Here is a 17,369-nt window from a genome sequence, read left to right as displayed (position 1 = left end):
GGATGGATGGATGGATGGATGGATGGATGGATGGATGGATGGATGGATGGATGGTTGGACGGATGGATAGATGTTAGGATGGGTGGTTGGATGGATGGGTGGATGGCTGGCTGGCTGGCTGGATGGATAGGTGGATGGATGAGGTCATGATTATTTACTATGCCTGTGCCCTGAGCAGCACTCACCAGGCTAAGCTTTATCAAGTACACAAACTCGTTTAATTCACAATATTTTGAGGTAAATGTTATGAGCTCCTTTTAGAAGTTGAGAAACATCCCCTGAGTAATGACATGGCTTACTGAGAGCCATGTGGGCCTGAATGATAGCTGCTGGTATGAAATCAGGTCCTCCACATCCAGCAGTCACTCTGTTCCACCGTCCTGCTCCTCGATGTCCTGGTGGAGGGTCCTGACAGATGACTACTTGTGTTTCTTCTACCAGGGTAAGAATGGATCACCGGGATCTCCAGGAGACCCTGGCCCCACAGGAAGTCCTGTGAGTACTCTCCCTGCTGTATGGTAGAATCAAGGCAAGCTTTGAAATGGGCATGCCTTTCACATTACAGATGGTATGTTCTCTATGCTAGAAGCATCAAGAGAAAAATAAGGGGTTTGAATGATAGAAATAGGCTGGAGGCAAGAGGATCCAATAAGGACCTCTTTCAAAGTCTAAAATGCATACAATTACGCATTGAATCTCTGTTGTCTACTATCATAGGCATCCAAAGGTACAGACCTACCAAGGACTAAAAAAAAAAAAAATGTATAATAAGGTTGCACAGTAAACATTGCATATTTTTAGAGGATGGGAGGACAGGTGAGGTCCCCAGCCATTCCCATCTCAGATGACAGGGTAACTGTGTAACATGGGAATGGGTATAGGACAGACTTGGCTGAAGAGGGTCTTCCTGGTGGTCAGGAGGTGGGGGATGGGGAGAGCAGGAAGGAACGATGGGTAGGATCCATGGGTGGTGGAGAGAGGGTGGCATGAATAATCAGAATCCAGGTCCCTGGATTTGGGATTAGGTCTGGTAGATGGGGGACATGGTGGGGAAGATGGTTCTCTGATGGGTTCTGAGGTTGGGTGAGTCAGATCCTGTCCACAAATTTCCTCCCAAGCCAGGCTTCTTATATATTTATTTGCTAAAACTGGCAACTCTGTTCAGAAGACCACTTCCCTCAGGGCGTGGTGAGTTGAGCAATGATTGCACGCAGCATTGGGCAGACCACTTGGCCGGCCAGCTGTTGTCATTGTGGAAATGAGGGTGACGGGCCCATCCTGGTTGGCCAAGAATCTTCCTGGTTTTAGCACAGAAAATCCTGCATCTTGGGAAACCCATCATTCGCAGGCAAACCGGGCATCTGGTCACCCTAGTAGGGACATGTCTCTCTGTTAGACCAGGGATGGCTGCACTAGAGGGGCTTAACTCCTTAGCACATGTAATGACGTTCCTCAGAAGCCATGGCGTGGGGCTTGTCACCACTGGTGAGACCGAGCAGACGGGATGGGACAGGGCCATGAGCCTGGCTTCACGCCCAGCGCAGAGCTGGCCTCAGAAGAGCTGACTCACACATGCCTGGAAAGGCTGGAACTGAAAGGGTCCTAGAGCTATTGCCAAAAAGCCATCCTACCAAACCATGAGCCTCGCTGTGCTATTGGGAATAAGTGCACTACCTTGCTGGAGGGCTCCTTGGAGAGGCCACACACACAGCGGAGTGTTTCTGTGCCATATTTGTCCCATGTTGCTTCTGTTGCTTTGACTGGAAAGAGATGCTTCTAGTCTTGCTGCCCCACCCCCACAGTGCTGTCAGGACTCACAGTAGCCATGCCTCTCCCCGACCCCCTGCCCTCCCATACAGGAAAGGGGTGTCCTTCTCTCTGTTGATGTCTCAGGCCTTCAGAGTACAGCGGGGTTATGAGGTTTCTGAGTCTCCTTGGGCCGGCCTTTGACCTTGCAGAACCAATGCCTGTTCTCCCTCTGCAGGGCCAGAAGGGGAACCAAGGAGACCACGGCAACCCAGGACTCCCTGGCTTTCTGGGTCCCCGGGGGCCCCAGGTAAGCTGAGAACTCCCTGGGGGCCAAGACGCCTAGCTCTGGGGGGAGGCTCAAGGGCAGTATGTTTCCTGCCACCCACTGTGTCCTCGGGTCCACCTGCTCAGGTGGCATCACCGGCTGTGTGGTCACACTCATGTTGTGGTTGGTGGGCAGTGGTGTGCACTCAGCTGCGTGGGATTCTCAGCTCCACACTCCCAAAGTGTGGGACCTCGGGCCAGTCTCGTAGCCTCTGTGCCTGAGCTTTGTCATTATTCAAGTGGAGATATAAGAACGCACACCTCCGATCCTAGAGCTTCAAGGGCCCTTCCAAACCATTGTAATGATGACCGAGTTTGGCTGCAGGGTCAGAACATGTGGGTGGTTTCCTGAGGCCACGTGGTCAGTCTGCGCTCCAGCTGCTGCTTGAGCCCAGGCCTCTGGACTAGAAAGTGGGATCCAGAGACGCTGCCAGGGGATCTTTGCTCGTTTTCTGGGCTGATGGATGCTGGGGGACTCAAATATGTCCAGCCAAGTTCCCGGTGCATACTGCATGCCATGGTCCACACCATGGGCTGCTGACCACAGGATCACAGTGGTATGTCCCACGCAAGGGGGAAGCATACCCACGTTCCTGTACATCCCCTCTAGTTAATTCTGACCCCCGAGGGTGCCCCTGCCGCCCAGCCAGCCCAGCCACTCCAGGTGGCAACCTTTCTTTTGCCCATTTCTACCATGTAGTTTAAGCCCTAACGTGGCTCTGTCCACTGATTTTTACTTGAGCCCTTCCACTCCGTGGCCCAGCCATTAAAGGCCCCAGCCTCCTCCTCCCTCCCCTTAGGAACACCCTGCCGCCAAGCAGCAGTCTGGTACCCACACTTCTAGACTTATAGCACTTGTGCTTCTGGTCACAATAATAGCAGATGGAATTTGGGCAAGGTCCAGCTTCTGCTCCCGTTTCGCGGATGAAGAAACTGAGGCACAGAGAACTTGAGAAATTATAAGGACGTTGTCCAAGGTCGCAGAGCCAGTGGGTGAAGCAGCCAGGATTTGAACGCGGGCAGGCTAGCTCCAGAGCCCAGCGTCACTGGCGTCTTGTTTCTCACTCTGAGCCTGCTTCTCGGGACCACCCCCTACCACAACTAGATGCTCTATAAAGCCAGTATCCTGGAGTCCCAGCCATCCCTTTGACGAGGAGCCCAGAACCTGTGGCTTCCCCTCCCGCTCTGGGGCTTTTTTTTGCCGCCTACTGGCCAGGCTGATGAGAGAAGCCTGCTTGAGTTGGCCTTCGTTGGCTGGACCATCGATGATCGTCTTTGCTGGAACATGACTTGAGTGGAAATGTTTTGGTGACAATGTGGTGATGCCACAGAGCCTCCTGATACTCTGTTCTGTTCCGTAGGGAGAGCCAGGAGAGAAGGGAGTCCCAGGCAAGGAGGCAAGTATCGCATGGTCCGTCCCCTCGGCCCCCCTTTCCTGTGGGGGACGCGGGAGCGGGGACACGGGAGCAGCTTTGGGGCAGCAACATGCGTAGGCTCGGCTGGGTCCCGCCCTTGCTTCGGTGTACTGCATGTGGATCCTCTCCAGTTTTGCACGGGGACCCTCATGGAGGCAGCCGGTCCGGGCACCTTCTTGACAGCCTCTGTCCGTGGCCTGTCTCTGGGTCCGGTCTGTCGACAAGCCCTGTCAGTGGCCAGTCCAAAATGCCTCACTCTGTCCAGCTCTCTCCATGCCTACTGAGGACCCCAGTCCGGCTGCCACCACCTGACACCTGCATGATTGCAGTGACCACCCACTGGCCCCCTGGGTCCAGCCCCCCCCCCCCCCCCCGTCCTTTCCTGCCTGTAGCTGCCTGCAGAGCCCACACGAGGTCATGCTGCTTCCCAGGCCAGTCTCGGCTCTGCCCACCCCTGCACGGTGGGAGTCGGGTGCCCTGGCCCTGCCGACTGCCCTCAGCCTCCGGGCCCCAGGTGCTCTGGACCTTCAGTTCCCCAACATGCCAAGAGCTCTCATACACATCGGGGCCCTTTTCCAAAAGCCCTCCCCACCCCACACCCCTTTGCGCTCCTGACCCTGCTCGTCCTGAGGTCTGTGTCAAGGTGTTGCCTCTTTTGACTTTTCTTCACAACCCACGAAACAAAGCGATGCCCCACTATGCAGTGTCCTCGCACCCCGCTGTTTGCCAGAGCCCAAGAGCCCAGCACAGAGGAAGTAGCAGAAATATTTGATGAGAAACGAGACTGAACGAACACAGAGAAAGAAAGCTACCGTCACCACCTTGTCCATTTCCAAGCCTGCACGCCCCCTGCATGAGGAAGACCCCCTTTCACTCTGCATCTTGGGGTTACTTTCTCAGCTCAGGGAGGGAGGTGGGTGACTCCCTGAGAGCCGGATCCAAGGGCTCTGGTCTGAAGAACATTTGCCCCCCGTCCCAGCCATGCTTCCCACTCACGGGCAGATTGCTCGCTCACTCACCAATGCCTCCTTCCTCCCGCTCCCTGGATTGACTAGAGGGGAAATACCACCAGCTCCTCATTTGTCTGAGAGCAGGCCCTGAGTTGTGCCCCGAGCTGACCCCATGCTCTCCCCCGGGTGAGCTCCTGCCTCCTCCCGCCCCCTGCACACCACGCCCCAGTTCCTGTCTCCCTGCCTCCCGACACACAGTCATGCATTTTCTCCCAGGGCTCCCGAAACACCTTGTTGTACTTCTATTAGAGAAATAAAGGGGTCTGTGGCCTGTCTGTAAGAATCAGCTGGGCCCACCTCTAGCTCTCAGCTGGGCTGTGAGCCCCGTGACAACAGGGCCGTGTTCTGCTCCTCCCTCTGCACAAGTCAGGGGCTGTGGGTGGTCCCTGCGTGAAGGGGTGCAGCAAATGGGGCCAGGGCTGAAATGACAGAGTGTTTGCTCTCCTTACTTCCTTCTCCGGAGACACCTTCTGTCCCGGGAGCCGGAGATGGGATGTGAGCCCTGGGCTGACTGCTCTGCAGTTTGTATTCTTTTTTTTTTTTTTAAGATTTTATTTATTTATTTGACAGAGAGAGACACAGTGAGAGAGGGAACACAAGCAGGGGGAGTGGGAGAGGGAGAAGCAGGCTTCCCGCAGAGCAGGGAGCCCGATGCGGGGCTCGATCCCAGGACCCCGGGATCATGACCCAAGCTGAAGGCAGACGCTTAACGACTGAGCCCCCCAGGCACCCAATTGCCCACTTTTTTTTTTTTTTTAAAGATTTTATTTATTTATTTGACAGAGAGAGACACAGCGAGAGAGGGAACACAAGCAGGGGGAGTGGGAGAGGGAGACGCAGGCTTCCCGCCGAGCAGGGAGCCCGATGCGGGGCTCGATCCCAGGACCCTGGGATCATGACCTGAGCCGAAGGCAGACGCTTAACGACTGAACCACCCAGGCACCTCTGCAGTTTGTATTCTTGAACTAAGTGCACAGTGGAGTTTGGGTCGATACAGTGGAGCCCAGGGGTGGGTAAGCACAGGACCTGCCTTCCAGGTGCTTGTTGTCCAAGGGCAACACCGCTGTCACCTTGTCTGGGGACAACGGGAGTTATAGGGCAGCTGGTGGCCCGGGAACCCGTGCATGAGGGCAGACACTGGCCAGTGTTCCTTTGCAAGGGAGGTGGCAGAGGGGCTGGGGGCAAAGTGGGGTAGAGAGAGGTTCCAGCTGGGGAGGGTCACAGAAGCAAGGAGGGAGTATCCTAGCAGTGGGGACTACAAGGCTGTGTGACCGCCCTCCAGGAGGGGTGTGGGGTCCCTAGTACCTAGGTGCTGGGTGGTCAGGGGAGGCTTCCTGGCAGGGAGGCCTGAAGGCCTGGTGGGATTGATCACAGACAGAGGGATCGTGATTAGTCAGCTTGGCTGCCACACAATTAGCCTGGACTGGGTGGCTGAGAAACAGACATTTCTTACGGTTCTGGGGGCTGGCAAGCCCAAGATCGAGGTGTCAGCAGATGGTATGCCATCCTTCCCTAATTACACTAGCCGGCCCCCTGGTCTCGATGCCTGTCTCTCTATGTCCATCATGGGGCCACCCTCGCAACCTTATCTACACCTGAGTCCTTCCTGAAGACCCCACCTGCTAATAGTCACCCTGGGGATTCTGGCTTCAACATATACACTTGGGGGGCACAGACATCCGTGCAGGGCAGAGGGGAGTGCGCTGCAGGCAGCAGGAAGGTGAGCCTCAGAGGCCAGGAGGAGGGAGAACCGTGTGCTCCCTGCGGTGGGCAGTCACGGACGTGGAGGTCCTTCGGGTCGGTGGGAGGCGAGGTAGCCCAGGCCACAGGGGCAGCGAGCGCCTTTCAAAGTCCACGTCCTGCAGGGTCTCCTGAGTGTGTTCAGCGAGAGGGATCTATCCTGGAAAAGGCAGAGGAGGAATCCTAAAAGGGCTGGTGCCATCAGTCCAGGGTGCACAGAGGAGGAAGGATGGGGTGCCTGCAACGTCGAGACGGACAGACAGGGGCTCCTGGGGTGTCTGATTTCCCAGATACCACTTGTGCTCGGCCCACAGGGTCGCAGATGGGTGGCCCTGTTCAGTGATCATCCTCCTTTGGACTCTTTGCAGGGAGCCCCCGGGAAGCCCGGAGAGCCAGGAGCCAAAGGAGACAGGGTAAGTGGGGGAGGTAGTTACCTATGTGACCTTTGCTAGGAGGCATAGGGACCCTGTCCCTGGCGGTCAGTGAACAACAGCCAAGCCCGGGGAGCTTGTGGGTCTGCCGCTCCCTGGAAAATCATTAGCCCACGAAGGGATTGTTGTAGTGAATGTTGTTACTTTCCCTTTTTTTTTTTTTTCTTTTTGGATGTTATTTTAAGGAGTAAAATCATTGCAATTACAAATTCAAAGGCGAGCGTTCTGAGACTTTGACAGATTTCCCTCTCCCTGTACGAGCGCCTGGGCATGACGTGCTCAGCTCCCAAAATGCCAATTTGCCAGGAGCCAGATTTGTCGCTGAAGGTGACAAGGGAACAGATTTTTTCCATAATGAATCGTCTATGCGCCACACTCAGGAAGCCTTTCTTTACATTTCATTCCTCCAAAAAACAACAGGGGGAGGTTTTTTTTTGGTTTAGTGGCTTTTTTTTCCCCCCCAGAAATGCCAGTGGGGGGAGGGGGTGTTCTCACCCTTGTGACAACGGCCACTCCCTTTAGAGGAATTAAGCCTCTCGTTTGCCCACAACCCTCCCTTTGGTCAGCCGTCCCCCTTCACACTGTTGCACCATGTGAATGTCACCACCACCCCACTCCCCACCCCCGGCTTGTTTGCCATGGTCCTGCCGAGAATTTATCTCTGCTTTCTTTGCAAGTTGGGTGGGTGAGGAGCTGCACCTCCTGCAGGTCCAAGGACACAGAGCCGTGGAAGCAGAGAGTGTCAGAGATTGTCAACCCCTCCAGATCTCTTTCCCTCCTTACTTCTGAGTGACTTGATTCCTCTGCATTCTGGTCCTTGGTTCCTGAGGATGGAGCCGGGGCGGGGGGTGTGGCTGAGAAGGCATTTTGAGGGGCCCCCACCCCAGTGCCACACAGGTGCTCCTGGGAGCTCTGGCTGGCAGCCAGGGAGTTCAGACCACAAATAGGAATCTCCTCTCTAATACCTAATCAATAAGTGGAGAAGTGCCTTCTCCCTGTTAAGTGGTTTCGTGGAACATTGCCAGGGAGCCGTGAGGCTCCTCATTCCTTTGCACTCCTGGGGACATTTGAAGTTTGGGACGAGTCCTCCCCCCGCAAAGTGATATTGAGACATTTAATGAATAGGAAGTGCTGTACCACAGCTGTGATAGGATCTCGGCGTTCAGGAGCTCGGAGTGCCAGGACCATCACCGACCCCTGATCACTGACAGATGACAAAGGTCCCATGAAATGCATCACATCTGAGAAATTTAAGTCAAGACTGTCCCTCCGATCTGGATAACTTCATTTTAAATCCACTGTCCTTTATTATTGTTGAAAAGGCAATACAGACATACAGTTAACCATTGCAAAAAGTGGATGCAATGAAAAGTAGGTGCTCCTCCACCTTGGTGCCCGTTATGGCTCCCGTCCCCTTCCCAGGGTCTGTCGCGGGACATTTTCCTTTCGTCCTCTAGAGTCTGTGCATGTGAACCATGTGTGTTATAAATCTGTATCTGCCTTTTGTTAAAGCCCTGGGACATATCAAATTTTGTCCGTTATTTTCTTCTCTTCAAGCATATAGGTTGGACATAGTTTCATGCCTGCAGTCTTCCCTGTCCTTGGCTCTGGGTCACGTCCATGGCCATGCTCCATTTCCAGCTACCATCTTGCTTCCCCTCTCATTCCCCCCCGACTGCCATCTGCCCGCAGGGGAGTCCTGTTACACCCTGAGCTCGCCAACGTGGCCATCTATTTTCAGACCCACCAAAAACCAGGACTTGCTGGTCACACCCACAGTAGTGCGTCGGGCAGAGGACCGGATGGTCTGGTGGTCGCCGTGGTTCCCAAATCATTGATCCGGGTCTTCAGGGGCTGGGTCAGAGATGGGGAGAAGAGTCTGGTCAGTGTCATCCCATGTGGGCCCACGAAAGCCAAGAGTAGGGTGCGGGAGGCCACCTACAAGAGGCGGCGCCTCTGTCGAAAGAGTAACTCTGTCCGTCCAGCTGACAGAGCAAACTGGAGGAGTGGCCGCTTGGCAGTCAGGCTCAGCGGCCGGCCTTCCCGAGGCACGCGCATGAAGCCACACGGACTGGGATTGGAAGTCAGAGTTCTCATCTTGTCCTCTGCACATTACCTGTGTGATGGTGACAGGTGGCTTTGTGTCTGGAGGCCCTTGTCCTCCTGTGTCTTGGCTCTGAGACACAGGTCTGCCAGGACTGAGGTCTCCTGTCCAGGGCTCCAGGAGAGAGGACCCGGGGACCAGGGAGCTGCACACAGCTGCAGGGCCTGTCTACACTGGGTGCACTTGCTAGCCCTCTGCTCACTGACATGTTTCTTCCCCTCCTCCAGGGAGATCCCGGGAACAAAGGTGACAAAGGACCTCCTGGTGGAAAGGGCCAGCCTGGGGACCCTGGAATCCCTGGTCACAAAGGCTACACGGGCCTGATGGGCCCCCAAGGACCTCCCGGGGAGAATGGACTGGCTGGGCCCCCGGGGCCTCCGGGCCAGCCAGGATTTCCAGGACTGAGGGTAAGGATTCTAGTGTTGCCTCAACTTGGGGGGGACATGAAAGGACAAGCTTATTTAGTGTTTTTTTCTCGAAATAGTTTATTCTAGTGACAGAACTCTTATTTTACACAAACCTGTAACACGAGCACACACTGGAGAAAAAAGCAGAGCCGCCCAGGTAGAAGTGGTTGGGGGTGGGGTGGGTTCTAGGTCCACGTGACCTCGCCTTCCCCTCTTAGCAGCCCTGGGGTCCCCTGGGGACCCTCCCGTCCTCAGAGCGCAGGGCTAGGTGATCTCCAGTGTCCCTGGCACTCTGACGCTCTGTCGCTTCCCAGAGCCTGGCTCTCAGCCAAGTCCAGGAAGGGGGGCCGTGGGAGGCGGGGCGCTTCCACAACCCCCCGGGGTCCTCGCTGAGTTCTCCTAGTCCTGCTGCTGTGGGTAGCGATGAAGTGCTGGGACGAGCATGAAAGAGGGACCAGAAAAGAATCAACAGAATAAGGACCTGGAATTCTTGTCCTGCTCATGCTGGGCACGGTCCCGGGTGCTGGGGCTGCAGACAGGAGCGCAGGGAGGAGAGCTTCGCCCTTGAGGGTGGGGACACAGCCCTGAAGGAGTCGGGCGAGAGGGAGGGGTCTGGCCAATGCGGCTGAGGGCTGTTCTCACAGATTCCTCTAGCAATCACATGTCACTGTGTGAGCCCGGAGGCAGCACATACTCACCGGCGTCTATGAATCAGGCACCAGGAGGGTCAGGCACCTGGGCAGGGCCAAGGTGAACAGAGCAAGGAAAACCAGACCCTGGGAGCCGGCGTGGCCAAGCGGCTGGTCAGGGAAATCAAAGACAATTCCATGGAGGAGGCAGCCTGGGAGCGGCGCCGGAAGTGGACGGGGCTTTGGCAGGGAGAGGTGCAGGGCCGGAGCTCTCAGGTTGGCTCTGGGGAAGTGGCTTCCGCAGGAAGAAGCTGCAGCTAAGGAGAGGGAAGGGCGTGGAAAGAGTGGCACCAGAGGCCTCAGGTCACCGTATCAAATAGGAGGATGCTGCCTGCGTGGCCAAGGCAAAGGGAGGTGCTTCTGGGCGTGAGAAGGATTGGACCAGGACGATGTGCTATGTGTTGCCTTGCCCCTCCTGGTTCCCGGAGCCATCAGGGGTCTTGGGTGGCAGGACTTACCGGGGAGATAAGTAATTTCCCCTTCACCTTCCCTCCTTGCAGGGGGAGTCCCCCTCCATGGACACCCTGCGACGGCTCATCCAAGAAGAGCTAGAGAAACAGCTGGGAAGTGAGTAGCTGGACTTGACCACAGCCGGGCACACAAGGGCCTCTTGAGGAGCCTGGGAAGCCGTCCCTTCTGCACCCTTCAGTATTTCCCCAACCCGGTTTGGAGAAGGCTCGTGGAGAGCAGCTCCCGTGTAGCAATCGTGCAGAACCATGAGGAACACCGTGCAGGCTCTAGACACACGGAGCCCTGTTCAGAGCTTGTCTTTACCTCCGCTCGAATACCCCCGGTTAGGGGAGCTCCCATCCACAGAACCAGCTCTGCCTCCATCCCTCATTTATTCTGTGCATTCAGTCCCGAGGGCAGCGGGGATACATAGTGCTTTCATGGAACTAGGTCCCTTTCAGTCCAAGTGTATTGGACTTATTGTTAAATCCCACAGTCTTGCATGAGCCTGGCACACAGCAGGTGCTCAGGGAGGGAGCCAGGTCGGGAGGTAACAGTAACACCAGCGTGTGGGGCTTGCTGTAGGTCAGGTGGTTTCCTACGCGCTCACAAGGCAACTCATGGAAGAGCAGGAGGCATGTTGAGTGTTAGGAGCAGTGATGCCGAGTAACTTACTGGACATGGGAGATCTGGTAAGCGTCTAGTAGGATTTGTGTGCAGGCAGCTGTCCCCACCTCCCTCTGGGCTGGAAGCTGTTAGGGGAGGAAAGTCATGGACAGCCTATGATAGGGAAGGTCAGACATCCATAACTCTTCCAGGACCCAGATGGACAAAATGGGAGGGCGCATTTATTCACATGCTCACGTCTCAGAGTTATTTGCACCAACCGTATGGCTGACTGTGGGTTGGGTCTGGGGACAGAGCGTTGGACAAGGTGCCCCCCATCCCAGCCCTCTTCGAGTGGCCAGGCCAGCATGGTCCCTCTCCACACACAGGAGAGCCCAAGACCATTACCTGGGAAACATGGCAGGGGCGTGGGTTGAAAAAAGGAAGGAAACCAGAGGCTGGAATGGCACTTGCCACTGGGCAGGTTGTGTTCCGAGGTCTCCCCCGTGGGCATCTCTGAGCTCTGCTTTCTGAGTCTTAGATTTACTAGCGACAGAAATGGCTTCTGCCCTTGGGGAGTTTCCAGCCCAAGAGCAGAAACAAGACCTGTTTTGAACAAAGTTCAGATGGAGCATCTGTTGGGCAGGGTCCTTTCTTTCAAACAGCCTTCTGAAGAGCAAGCATCAATTCTACTTTAAGGATGAGGAAATCAGAGCTCAGAGAAGTTCAGCCATTCGCTCAGGCCTCAGACACAGATTGTACCCCAGCCGCCGCCTCGTGCAGGAAGATGGGAGGATGGTGCTCGTGGGAAGCCAATCCCCAGGGTGCTCAGAAGACCCTGACTCTGCCTTGGTTTTAGCACCAAAACACCAGGGCCTTGGGAGACCCTCCAGCCTCTCTGGGCTCAGTCACCCACCTGCAGGTAGAAGAGCTGGGTCTGACTACGTATGACAGTCTCTCGGTGGCCATCAGATGGGCACGGTATCCCCAGTGTGGTGGAAAGCCATGGACCTCTGGGTTTTTGACCAGTTCTATAGTCTTTGCGTTTTAGACATGTAAGGTTCCTCAATGACATCATACCCAGCCCTTCGGTGTATAGATGAGAAATGTGACTCTGCATTGCTCTGTAAGCCCCTAAGTCTCAGCCCCAGTCTCAGCTTCCCCCGCTGGCAATTACTGCAACCCCTTCGGCTGTGGGTACTGTCCCAGCCGCCAGTCCTGCCGTGATGGCACCACCGGCATCTGCTGAGCACAGTCCTAATGCCTCATCTCACGTGCCTGTCCTCACGCCCACCGGGTGGGGTGGCCGTGATTGCATTGTCTCCATTCTCCAGACAAGGACGTGAAGGCTCAAAGAGGTCGAGGAGCTGGCCCGAGGCCCACAGCCGGCGGAGGCTGCCCTGGGACGGGCGCCCTGGCTGTGCTGTGTGAGGTTGATCTCGCTGGTGTTCTCTGCTACTTACAGTCTCCCGAGTTCTGAGCTGCACAGTGAGTCCTGGCCCGTCTCCTGTCCATCGCCCTCCTTCGTGAACATCTCTGTTTTCCCTCCTCTGCAGCCAGACTCGCCTATCTCCTGGCCCAGAGGCCCCCAGTGCATGTGAAGGCATCTCAAGGCCGACCCGGGCCCCCGGGGCCCCCTGGAAAAGATGGGCTTCCGGGCCGGGCGGGCCCCATCGGGGAGCCAGGACAGCCCGGGCAGGGGGGTCTGGAAGGACCCTCTGGACCAGTGGGTCCCAAAGGTGAGTGAGGACCCAGAGGAGCCATGCTTGGCATGGAGGAGGGCTGGGAAGGGACCACGCTCCAGCTGAATGTGCATACTTGATCTCGCTCTCCTCTCCTCCAGCTTGGTAACACTCAGCGTTTGGGCATCATGTAATGTTTTCATATGTACAGAAGGATTTCATACTTGACATTTTTGTAAAATGTGCTTCTGCCAGGAAGAGCAAATCAACTCCCTCCCACTTCCTGGTTTTCCACTAGAGCAGGGGCGACACAAAGTGCCCTCTTTCCCCTTCCAAGATTAGAACTCACTGAGGAGTGAGACGTGCAGTCTCCAGGCCCATGAGGCGTTGGACGCCCGCTTTAGAATTGAACAAAGAGGCAGCTAAAAGGGCTGCTACCTCTCCAGCTCTCAGGTAGACTTCTCACCTGGACGTGGGCGATCTGGGCCACAGCCAGTCTCTCCTCCAAGGGGCAGCGTCTGACCCCCGTAGTGACCAAGGCAAGCGCACCCTCTCTGCAGGCAGGCAGGTGGGAAAGCAGGAGGGAGGACGGAAGCCAGACTCATCAACCTGATTATTAGCTGCTCTGTGGGGAGGAGTGAGTGCAAGGTGGGGGGGTGAGTGTGGGGTAGGAGAGGGGTGAGCCTGGGGTACAGAAAGCACCAGATTTTGGTCACCACTGGGGAGTATTGACATGGATGCCCCTAGCATCCTCCTCTTTCCACCTACTGCTTCCTTACTAATTCTTCACTCATTCATTCATTCATTCCCTGTAATGTTTCTCCTGCTGAAATTTTTTTTTGTTAAATTTGTGCTCAAGTCCCATCTCTTTTGGTTCATAAAACAAAATACATGAGCTAGATGTCAACAAGAAAGCATAAAGTGTAGGAAACATCAGACTCGGACAGAACTGACCCAGTGTGGCAGTTACAACAATAAGTAAGAATGGTCTAAAGTCTCCACGAACTAGCAAAATTTCCATTTAGATCACAAAAGAAAATATGTTGCATAAAGGAGACTTCTGCAACATGGCAAAAAAAAAAAAAAAAGAATGATGAAAGAAATTGAGACAGTTTAATCTAATCTGTATGGTATTAACTCAAATATGATCTTGAATTTCCTCCCAGAGGGAAGGGACCCTCTCTGGAATTTCTGTGTGATTTTAACTCACCCACAGTCTGCTTAAAATAAGAATGTTCTTGGTGCCCTGTTTCATCTCTTACTGGATTTAAAGTGTTTTGAGGGTAGACCTGTTGTAGTAAATGCCTGTAGGATCTAGAGTGTTGAGTCTGTTTATTGTCATCACCTAGTTCCTACAGGTTCAGTTGAAAGGCTGTGAGAACGGGGGAAGTGTAGGCAAGCATGAGTGGATGAAGATGGACGTGTTTATTACAGGGGAGAGAGCGTGTGGCTGTGTGGATGCGTGTGTGTGCACGGGAGAGAGCGTGCGACTGTGCGTATCCGTGTGCCCGTGTTTAAGTGAGCCTGTGTGTGTATATGAGTGTGCATATATGTTTGCTAAGATACGTGTAAATGTGCATGGGGCGCCTGGGTGGCTCAGTCATTAAGCGTCTACCTTCGGCTCAGGTTATGATCCCGGGGTCCTGGGATCGAGCCCCGCATCGGGCTCCCTGCTCAGCGGGGAACCTGCTTCTCCCTCTCCCACTCCCCCTTCTTGTGTTCCTCTCTCACTGTGTCTCTGCCTGTCACATAAATAAATAAAATCTTAAAAAAATAAATGTGCATATGTGTGCCTGTAATCAACCAGTTATGTGCTTGAACCAACGTTGATGTGTAGTTGAGCGTGCATTTAAGAGGGGTGTCCATTTACTTTGGTGCTCACAGGCGTGTATCTGGATTGAGTGCATACTTGAGCGTGAGTGTATGTCAATGAGTGTGAACAGAACTGCGGAGTCCCACTGTGGAGAACGTGTGAGTGAGGCCAGTTCGGACGGAAGGCTGTCGTGGCCCCGTGCTGACCCTGCACCTGCTCCCGGGGCCACTCCCTGCCTCTGCCCTCACCGTGGGTCTCTCCCACCAAAGGTGCATGTCTTTCTCACAGGTGAGCGAGGAGCCAAAGGAGACCCAGGTGCACCTGGCGTTGGCCTCCGAGGCGAGATGGGCCTGCCCGGCATCCCAGGTAGGGAGAGTGTCCGGAGTCTCGGGGCGGGTGGCCCTCCGCCATGGAGTGACACACTGCAGCGCCGCAGGGGTGTCTGGGAAGAAAGGCTGGGTTTATCTGAGAGGAGAGAGGATCACTCATGTGTTTTTATCGAATCTTTCTAAAGCGCCAGCTTCTTGACTTACCAAAAAACCTGTAGTGTATGTATCCCATGAGTTGTTGCGGTTTATCCTGTGAAATAGTCCTGAGGAAAACAGACTTGGGGTTAAATAAGACTGGGCAGCGTGGGGAACCGTGCACCCCTTGGCTCCTTCCCGACACTCATGAATTCTCCTACACCCTGCCTCACAGGAACAAATGATGTTTATTTTGTTTACGGCGGCATTTTCTCAACTCGCTTGAAAGTCCAATCTGTGCACGTGTTGATACCCCATTAGTATTTCTCCGAATGTACGTTGGGATGTGCTGGCCAGGTGGCAGGGTGGGAGTGAGGGCTCCCTGGGATGTGGGGCTCGCCGTTTGACAACCTGGACAAGCTGGCTGTGTGGAAAGATCTCTGGGGCACAGCAGTGGGGTGGCCCAAGATGAGGGGTGCGAGTAGAAGGTGGAAGAAATTAGACTGAGTTATTACTACCAAATTCCACCGCACTGAAGTTCCTCTTGTTATTCAGTTCTAGTTTATATGATCACCTGAGATTATTTCTGAATATGAGACCTATAGATCATTCTAATTTAGTATTTATATCTTGATTTCCCAAATTTCCTGCACTAGAGAAGACAACTAAAAATACATGTTCAGTGTTTATTTTTGACAACTTGCCTACTTTCCAATAGTTTCTAATATTAAGAATATTTTTCATTTTTATTTTTCTTAAGATTTTATTTTTAGGTAATCTCTACATCTAATGTGGGGCTTGAACCCACAACCCCAAGATCAAGACTCATGTGCTCCCCTGACTGAGCCAGCCAGGTGCCCCAAGGATATTTTTAAAATAAAGCAATTCCAAATAAAGATTAAAAGGCAGAACAGAACCGTTTAGAAAGAGGAAATATTTGTATGAGTGCAAGTTTGAGATAATGACTGTTCTTCAGTGATTCTCTGCAGGAGTCAGTGACACTGCTGGCCTCCGGCTTGGTCGAGACAGGACCATAGAGATTAAATAACGACTACCAAAGTGTTCATGAATTTTAGAGTTCATGAAATGTCTAAAGATCTTTTTAAGGGGAAAATGTCCTTTTTGTTTCTTTTATAAGGAGACTCAGATTTCCTAACATGGTGACTTAAGAGGTAATAGGGTTAGGCATATACTTAGCAATGAGCTTCCCAGTGGCCAAAGCAAAAAGGGATATAGATTGATTACATATGAAATTATGATGTTTAATAAATGGAGGAATAAACATTTGTCTATAGGTAATATTTCTGAGTCTAAATTTTGGGTTATTTGTCAGTGACTTACATCCTATTTATATTGTCCTTGACCATGATTTACAGAATAGGTGAATGTGGTCCAAGTATGTAGTTCACATTTAACATACAGATACCAGCCTGGAAACTACAGAAGATTTAGGACAAGTTGGATATTGGGTAATAGAACGTCATCAGGTATCTCTAAGGATATGTGGATTGGGGCTGACGGTTGATGAGGACTTGGTGTCCGCCTCTCAATTCAACTGTATCTCCTAGAACCATGTGAGAACATAGAAGACCGTGTTTCTTGTCCACCCCATACCCCTGCCCTCCATCTGCCCTTGTTGGTTTCTCTCCAGGGGCACCCTGATTGCTGCCCCACTCCAAACAGTGAAGGCATCCCCGTGCCCCTGTGGACCATCGTGATCGCCCCAGGCAGAGTTCCCAGCCCTGAGGACGTTTCTGGTCCTCAGCTGGTACTGATTGGAAGCAATGAGAGTAGGGCTCGTTTGCCCCAGAAGGATCCTGAACACTTTCTGGTTTGTTTGTTTTTTTTCTTCTCCTTGGGCCAGGTCAACCCGGGGAACCTGGCTATGCAAAAGACGGGCTCCCCGGGGCTCCCGGCCCTCAAGGGGAGACAGGACCATCAGGACACCCCGGACCCCCAGGCCCGCCCGGGCCCCCTGGCCAGTGTGACCCCTCCCAATGTGCCTACTTCGCCAGCCTCGCTGTCCAGCCCGCTAACGTGAAGGGCCCCTAGAAGATTCCGGAATACCAAGAGGCGGCAGTGGATTTCTGAAACTTGAACTCAGAGCCTGATAAGAAGCCAGAGGTCTTGAAACATTACAGCCACATGGTTTTTTTTTTCTTTTATCATTTGTTTTTGTCTTATTTTCTTGAGAGACCTCACCATTATTAAAACCAACAGATGCTGCCGGTCGGTCAGATTATTATTAATATTATTATTATTGTTTATTATTATTATTATTATTATTATTTCATATGATAATGCTCCACGAGTTTTCCCCTCTCCTCTGAGGCTGGGAGAACATGACCGTGGGGCAGTGGGTTGTTTCTGGGTTCTTCTCATGGCACCCATGTGACGTGGAGCTGCCCATTTTAAGGAAACTCTTGGTGCTATGAAATCCTGACCAGAAGACACTTGCCAGATTTACCTCTTTCCTCAAAAGGAA

The 17,369-nt window shown here is 53.5% G+C and overlaps 1 protein-coding gene across 1 annotated transcript in view; it reads left to right on the top strand.

The window, feature by feature from the left end:
• The window catches only part of COL22A1 (collagen type XXII alpha 1 chain), a 226,482-nt gene extending 209,524 nt beyond the window's left edge, over nt 1–16,958 (top strand). Inside the window, exons 55-63 of the mRNA XM_035012273.1 lie at nt 442–495; nt 1,985–2,056; nt 3,435–3,470; nt 6,607–6,651; nt 9,001–9,180; nt 10,370–10,436; nt 12,482–12,664; nt 14,709–14,786; nt 16,749–16,958. Coding sequence (XP_034868164.1) covers nt 442–495; nt 1,985–2,056; nt 3,435–3,470; nt 6,607–6,651; nt 9,001–9,180; nt 10,370–10,436; nt 12,482–12,664; nt 14,709–14,786; nt 16,749–16,936 — 903 coding nt within the window. The 3' untranslated portion in view covers nt 16,937–16,958. The remainder of the gene's footprint in view (nt 1–441; nt 496–1,984; nt 2,057–3,434; nt 3,471–6,606; nt 6,652–9,000; nt 9,181–10,369; nt 10,437–12,481; nt 12,665–14,708; nt 14,787–16,748) is intronic.
• The last annotated feature ends 411 nt before the right edge of the window (nt 16,959–17,369 follow it).

This window comes from Mirounga leonina, unplaced genomic scaffold, assembly GCF_011800145.1.
Source record: "Mirounga leonina isolate KUSES-001 unplaced genomic scaffold, KU_Mleo_1.0 Mir_165, whole genome shotgun sequence".
Taxonomy (NCBI): domain Eukaryota; kingdom Metazoa; phylum Chordata; class Mammalia; order Carnivora; family Phocidae; genus Mirounga; species Mirounga leonina.
This window is presented reverse-complemented; position numbering and strand designations above follow the sequence as displayed.